General features: G+C 35.9%; 1 protein-coding gene across 1 annotated transcript; it reads left to right on the top strand.

Moving 5' to 3' along the window:
• Positions 1-991: 991 nt before the first annotated feature.
• Positions 992-6,101, top strand: LOC130716659 (uncharacterized). Its single transcript, XM_057566660.1, has 5 exons — positions 992-1,903; positions 2,004-3,221; positions 3,336-5,038; positions 5,133-5,241; positions 5,854-6,101. The coding sequence occupies exons 1-3, from the start codon at positions 1,030-1,032 to the stop codon at positions 4,994-4,996; spliced, it is 3,753 nt and encodes a 1,250-aa protein (XP_057422643.1). The 5' UTR covers positions 992-1,029; the 3' UTR covers positions 4,997-5,038; positions 5,133-5,241; positions 5,854-6,101.
• Positions 6,102-8,083: the final 1,982 nt, after the last annotated feature.

An 8,083-nucleotide genomic window follows, 5' to 3' on the forward strand; every position in this document is an offset into this window, starting at 1 on the left:
AGGTACTTTGTAGCCCCCGGAGAGGACTACAAACAAGTTGAAGAAGGTCATCAAGCAGGAGAAGGATTGAAGACATACTTTCATTAATAAATTTACATTTGCTTTGATATTATGTTGAATTTTTAATCGTTTAAGTCTATGACTTATTTTATGGTTATTAGTTACGTTTGGATTATTAAGTACTGTTTTCTTCATGGGATTTGTTTTTGGATATAATTGGTTACTTTAATTGACTATTATTCAACTCTTTTATCACACCTCAATTGAAGCCAAATTATGCAATTTTTGTGATTGAACACAATCTAATTGCAAGAAACTGGGAAAGCTTAATGAGACACTAGCTATTGATGGTCAAATTATTAAGTCATCCAGACACTAACACTGTATGGTACTTTAATAATACCCTTTCATTGCAGTCAGCTAATTTTAAGAAAGTTTGTGCTGCAGAGGTGTTTTATTTGGGGGAAGCATCTTAGGTATGCTCTAATTGTCAATCTATTATGTGGTATGAAGAGAGGGCAGTTAAATCTGATTATATTCCAAAATTCAAGATTTGCTGCATGAAAGGAAAAATTACACTTCCATTCCTAAGAAAACCTCCTCAGCTACTATATAATTTGATGAATGAGATAGATGACAGATACAAGAATTTCAAGGAGAATATCAGGGCGTACAACAGTTTATTTTCGTTCACTTCACTTGGAGGCAAGGTAGAATCAGGAATAAATGATGGAAATGGCCCTCCTCAGTTTATACTAAGTGGCCAAAATTATCATTGGATTGGAAGCCTGATACCCCCTGAAGGAGCTCCTCCTAAGTTTGCTCAACTCTATATATATGACACTCAGAATGAGTCTTCAAATAGAATGAAATATTTCAGGTGTGGTGAATTATTTACAAATTTTTAAACAAAATATATATATCTTGATGTTATGGTTGCTGATGCTAAATTCTTACTTTCATTTTTATATCAGTTCAAGTCCAAGGAAAAGTCCACTTGATCCTTCCTTAGTGAAGGACTTGACTGCAATGATTGACAAAGACAATGAATTGGCAAAGATGTTTCGGAGAGTTAGAGACTTTGTCGAGACTGATGGTTCTTCAAATTTCTATCTGAAATTGTATCGTAACAGAACTAAGGATCCAAGAACTTATAATATGCCCACGGCTGATGAGGTGGCAACTTTGATTGTAGGTGATCTAGACTCTGTGAATGAAGGTAGAGATATTATTGTCAAGGGTACCGATGGAGGTTTTCAACGACTTCCTGAAAAACACCCTTCTTACATTCCTCTTCAATATCCTTTATTATTTCCATATGGAGAAGATGGTTTTAAGGAGAATATACCACTACGAGAAGATCACATGCAAGACGATTCCCGAAAGAGATACAAAGTTGCAATCAGGGAATTTATTTCTTACCGGATCCAACAAAGGGACATAGAGCATGGGCATTTAGTGAGCACATGTCGATTATTCCAACAATTTATTGTAGACTGCTACACTATGATTGAATCAGATAGAATGTCTTATTACAGAAATAATCAACAGAAGTTTCGTTCAGATATTTTTAAAGGCTTGCAAGAAGCTGTAACTAGAGGAGATGTTCAACCCTCCTCTGCTGGAAAACGTATAATTTTACCTCCTTCCTTCACGGGTGGGATGAGATACATGTTCAACAATTGTCAAGATGCCATGGCTATTTGCAAAAGATTTGGGTATCCAGATTTATTTATAACCATGACCTGCAATGCAAACTTGAAAGAAATTCAGGATTTTGTAACTCCAAGAGGTCTCAGGGCAGATGACCGACCTGACATTGTGGCTAGAGTTTTCAAAATGAAGTTGAATGATTCGATGTCCAATTTGAAGAAAGGAAAAATATTTGGAGAAGTACAAGCAGGCAAGCATTTTTTTCTTTTCTTTTTCTATGTTTTATTTTTTCCTATAATTTACTAATTGTTATGTTAATCACCTAGATCTTTCAAAACCTTTAACTGCAGGTACCTACACAATTGAGTTCCAAAAAAGAGGGCTTCCACATGCCCACATCTTAATATGGTTGCAAGGTGAAGGGAAGCTTAAAACAGGGGATGACATTGATAAGGTAATATCAGCTGAGTTACTGGATCCTGTGTTATATCCTGCTTTGTCAGCAGCAGTTTCAAATTATATGATGCATGGTCCATGTGGGTTTGCTAACATGAATTCTGCCTGTATGAAAAATGGAAAGTGTGAGAAATTTTTCCCAAAACAATTTCAGAGCTCAACTACAATTGATGAGGAAGGCTATCCTAAATACAGGAGAAGAGATACTGGAGTTAGTGTTACGAAAAAAGACATTGTGATGGATAATAGGTATGTTGTACCTTATAATCCAGATCTCCTCATGAGGTATCAGGCCCATATCAACGTGGAGTACTGTAACAAGTCGAACTCCATAAAATATTTGTTTAAATATGTAAACAAAGGTCCTGATAGAGTTTCTGTTGAAATTTCTAATAGAGATAAAGATTCAAATAAAGAAAAAGGTGTTGATGAGATAAAGCAGTATTACGACTGCAGGTATTTGTCTCCCTGTGAAGCAGTGTGGAGAATATTTGCATTTTATATTCATGACAAGTGGCCTCCTGTTAACAGATTATCATTTCACCTTCCCAATGAGCAGTCAGTTACTTTCAAGGATCATGAGTGGATTGACACTGTAGTTGAAAGGAACCAGGATATGGACACTGAGTTTACAGCGTGGTTCAAAGCAAATCAGGAATCCGAACTTGGGAAGGACCTAACATATGCAGAGTTTCCCCAAAGGTTTGTTTATGATGAAGACAAAAGAGCATGGGCTGTCCGAAAGAAAGGATTTTCAATTGGGAGGTTGAATTATATTCCCATGGGTACCGGAGAACTATTCTATATGCGGGTCCTTCTTACAATTCAAAAGGGATGTACAAGTTTTGACAGCATAAAAACTGTTAATGGGATACTATACCAGACCTACAAGGAAGCGTGCTACATCTTGGATTTGTTGAAAGATGATAGAGAATACATAGATGGAATAAAGGAGGCAAGTGATCTTGGGTCTGGACACCAATTAAGACGATTATTTGTCATGTTATTGTTAGTGAAAACAATCAGCAAACCAGATGTAGTGTGGGAAGCTACATGGAAATTGCTAGCAGACGGAATTTTATATCAAAGAAGGAGACTTCTTCAAATACCAGGTATGTAACTTAAGGAACTCATTTAAACCATATGAAATTAGTTTTTTTAAATAAGTAACTACTAATGTACATTTCTTCCACAAGTAATTTTATATTCGAATCTTATTTTTTCAGACTTGGAAATTAGTGATGATGACTTAAGAAACATGTGTCTGATAGAGATTGAAAAATTGCTCCAGAGTAACGGGAGATCTCTCAAGGATTTTGATTGTTTACCTTATCCTGAATCTTCCGATCTACATCTATTTGAAAACAGGTTCATAGTAGATGAACTTAACTACGATAGAGATGAGATGTCTGCCAAGTGCACAAATTTGCTAAATTTAATGACACATGAGCAAAAGCAGGGCTATAATCAGATATTGGAATCTGTTTTGTCTGACTGTGGTGGTTTTTTCTTTTTATATGGATACGGAGGAACAGGGAAAACATTTATTTGGAACGCATTGTCAGCATCTCTACGGTCCCAAGGATTGATTGTTCTGAATGTAGCTTCCAGTGGTATTGCTTCGTTATTACTACCAGGGGGGAGAACTGCTCATTCAAGATTGTGTATTCCACTACAGGTGAATGATGTATCTACATGTAATATTAAACAAGGAAGCTTACGGGCAAATTTACTTTTGCAGACTAAGTTGATTATATGGGATGAAGCGCCCATGTTGAACAAGTTTTGTTTTGAAGCCCTGGACAGAACATTGAGGGATTTGATGAGAGTACAGGATGAAAGCAACGCAGAAAAACCATTTGGTGGCAAATTGGTAGTGCTTGGAGGTGACTTTAGGAAGATCCTGCCTGTTATCCCGAAAGGGTCAAGACAAGATATTGTTAAAGCTACCATCAATTCATCTCAATTATGGAAGCACTGTAAGGTGTTGAAGTTAACTGCAAATATGAGATTAAGAACTGCTGGATCCCCGGAACTTGCAGTCGATATAAAGGCATTTGCTGATTGGATTCTTCAGATTGGCAATGGTGAATTTGAATCAGATGAGAGTGGAGAAGCTGATGTAGACATACCTACTGATCTATTAGTTGAGCCAGGTGATAATCCTATTCATGATTTGGTTAATTTTGCATATCCAGATCTTTTGAGTAACATGAAGGATTACAAGTTTTTTGAAGAGAGATGCATACTATGTCCGACTCTTGAATCAGTTCAAATGATGAATGATTTTATCCTGAACTTAATTCCTGGTGAACCAAAAGAGTACTTCAGTTCAGATACAACTTGCAGGTCTGATGCGGATTCAGAGATACACTCTGAGTGGTTTACTTCTGAGTTTTTAAATGATATAAAGTGCTCTGGAATTCCAAATCACAAGTTGAGTTTGAAGAAAGGGGCTCCAATAATGTTATTGAGAAATATAGACCAGTCGGCTGGGTTATGCAATGAAACTCGCCTCATAGTTAATGATCTTTTGCCGAATGTTATTGGTGCCACTGTGTTAACAGGAACTAATATTGGTGAAAAAATATTCATTGGAAGAATGAGTATGGTGCCTAATGATTCGGGCTACCCATTTAAATTTGAAAGACGACAATTCCCAATTTGTACCTGTTTTGCTATGACGATCAACAAAAGTCAGGGACAATCTTTATCACATGTTGGACTCTTCCTTCCTCGACCTGTTTTTACGCATGGGCAATTATATGTGGCTCTCTCACGGGTGAAATCAAGAAAGGGTCTAAAAATTTTAATTCTAGATGAAGAACAGAAAGTAATGAATTGTACCAAAAATGTGGTGTACAAAGAAGTGTTTGGAAACATTTGACTACTGTACTAGATACAACAAATTTGCTGGCACTCTATACAGGTTAGATTTCATCTTCTCCTTCTTATGATTGCTGGAAAATTGTTCCACATGGTTCTATCCTACATTGCAATGACGAATTTAATTTACATTACAGGTAAGGCATTTAGCATGATGAAAAACAATGGACTTGGATGGTTGCAACTTAAATTGATTGGTAACGAAATAGATCTCCATGTGCCTACTCTTCTGTCTTACTACATGTTGTGAGTTCCTTATCTTTTGCTTGGGTTCTAATTATTAGAATAGTTTAATTATACTGTCACTTCCTTACAACTCATGCATTTAGTGATTATTACGCAGCAAGACATCTTATTCTTAAATCAAATCATCAAGCAATTCCATTCTTATCTACAATTATAACAGTCCAGATTAGAGCATAGACAGGTCAAACTCATAAGCTATTTTCATTAGTCAACCCAATCACTTGCTGATAGGAACTGAATGAATTATTTCACTTGATATGAATATTTGAGAGACTAGCTTTGAATGTTCTGCCTAATAGGAATTACACAGTACCATTATAGGAAAACGGAAAAGAAAATCAGAGTAAGAAACTTCTCTACCTAGGCACAAGCCACCCTGCACTTCATCATGCAACATCATTCTTATCTACAATTATAATAGCCTAAATAGAATTCATAAATAAAATCAATATTCCAAATAGATGATGAAAGACTTCAAGATGTAGCAATGCCACGATGGAGTTATTTAAATGCATTAAATGATTATTGATCTTATACTAAATAATAAAGACACAACACATAAACTATCTCTTACACAATCATTCTCTTATATACTATCTTCTTTAATTTCAGGTATTTTCAATCTACTACAGAGTTGTGTATCAAGGATGAACCGGCCACTGTCCAGTGATCATGTCAAACAATGTTAAATTCATAATGATGAGGCTTTTGAAACATGTAGCAGAAAGAGTCTTTTTCTTTAAATTCATTACCAGACTATGAAAGCCAACATGATGTTTTTATTGCTTATAAATGTGCATTCATTTCAATATCATGACAACTTTGGATTTAAACTTTGGAACGTGACAATGTGCTTATTTGGACCTATTATGGTGTCTTCTAATTTCGATATCTTTAGATAATCCATATGACACATTTTATACAAAAAAAAGTCTTTCAAATAGGCTACTAATGTTTTAATGTACAAGGAATAGTTCATTAACATTAACTTTTAATTTTAAAGACAACATGTCTAATTAGTACAAATAGCTTAGATGTTTATGTATAATATAATTTTTACTATAGCAGTCAAACTTGCATTGTTGTCTATAGTTTGTAATTTTATAAACTATATCAAATGAATACTAATATATGACAAATGTCACCCGTGAATGCACGGGTATAAAACTAGTTTTTTGAGAAATGGAAATTGGCAAAGTCTATTTGGCTGTCCATACCAAAATTTCGCTAAGTCTTGAGGCGTTAGCGCCGAAAAGGATCATTGCCGATACTGAAGGAGACATCACGATTGACAAGCAGAGTAAAAATACTTATGAGTTTTCTGCCTTAGTGTTCATGCTAGAGAAATTCTTTTCGGCCAGAGTAGTTTTGGTATTGTCGAATGGTTACCCTGCAGTTGTGGAAATGGTGGGATTCTAGAAGATACCCACGTCTAGAGTGATGGCATCACCAGTGCGCCAGTTGTACACTTGTAATTAAGATTTGAATTTTAAACATGTGTTAATAAGGTAGTTGACGGTTACACACGCTCCACACTTGAATGGTTTTAGGAGGTAGTTTAGATAGTGCTCAAATGCTTAGGTTTGTGCTTCCAACAAACTTGTTCATCTAAAAATAGGCTTTAGAACATGAAACAAAGGGTTGGAAAATTGAAATAACACTCATAAACGTGACTAACATTTCAAATAAACCCCAACTATCTTTTGTAATTTCTCTTTGCAATTTCAATTCCATATTCAATTTGAGTACTTTCTTTTTCAAGTCTCTTTTATTTTCATCAACTTGCAATATCAATCGAATAACTTGAAATCAACCTTGCATACCACAAATCGAATTATAAATATGTGATGTCTCTTGAATGTGTTTGATTTTATGTTGATTATACGTAAACCCAGTGTTCCACTCAGCTTTAAAGTCATACGACCCGACAATGTTACGACTGGCTCATAAGGGTCTGATATTAAGTAGGCACCATAAGGGCGACTTTTTTTATAAGCCAAAAGAATTATATTGAAATGAAGTACAGGGGGTACTTCAACCCAATACAAGTAGGAAAAGAGAAACAACGTATATAGAAACAAAAAATCCTTTTACTATTACAATTATCCTACCACCTCCTTGAAGAAAGACTAAAGAGAAAATGCGTCATTAAAACCTTACTAGGAAAACCCCCCTTGGGAAAACCTAGTGAAGGAAAACCATAAGGGCGGCTAGCGCAACCTGGTTCAGGAACAAATCATCTTGGCTCAATTGGAGAAGTGTCTGAGCGGTCTGGTAAAGGGCCGAGATACCAATCCAACCGTGCGCTCAGAAGCTCCACTTAAATAGTTTCTCTCACACTTGTAGAGACTTCGAACACAGACATCGAGCCTATAAATACATGTTTCTTCGTTCATTTATGTAACATGTTGTTCATTCTTAGAATTTCTTAAGTTCTTCGGACTCATGGATTCTCTCTTTGCTCATTTACTGACTTGGGTGTCAGAGTATCTTCTGGATGTACTCCCCTTATGCTCGAGTCCAGCACCACCACTCTCTCATGCCTAGCTAGCCACGACAAAGCTCCGCCACTGCGTGCAAAAAGAGAAGTAATCCAGAATTCGGAAAGAATATTTAACAACCGAGATTGTATTCCTTTCGGACTACTTAGCTCGTTGGGCTATATCTCTGAAAATTGTTATTAGTACCCGCTGCTTGGTTGGACTATATTCTTCCCGACATAAAACATGGTTTATACGCCCATACAACTACTAAGAACAAATGATGAACTAATATATGCAAAGAGACACTTGGTATTATATCTATGTTATATATAGGGCCTCTAATAGGTTCTCACGTATTA

This window comes from Lotus japonicus, chromosome 5, assembly GCF_012489685.1.
Source record: "Lotus japonicus ecotype B-129 chromosome 5, LjGifu_v1.2".
Lineage (NCBI taxonomy): Eukaryota > Viridiplantae > Streptophyta > Magnoliopsida > Fabales > Fabaceae > Lotus > Lotus japonicus.

Bases quoted from the DNA above. Each gene is read 5' to 3' on its own strand.
- LOC130716659 (XM_057566660.1), top strand. From the start codon at position 1,030: ATGATTGACAAAGACAATGAATTGGCAAAGATGTTTCGGAGAGTTAGA. The intron at 1,904-2,003 runs GCAAGCATTTTT...CTTTAACTGCAG, and splicing joins ATTTGGAGAAGTACAAGCAG to GTACCTACACAATTGAGTTC. The intron at 3,222-3,335 runs GTATGTAACTTA...TTATTTTTTCAG, and splicing joins GAGACTTCTTCAAATACCAG to ACTTGGAAATTAGTGATGAT.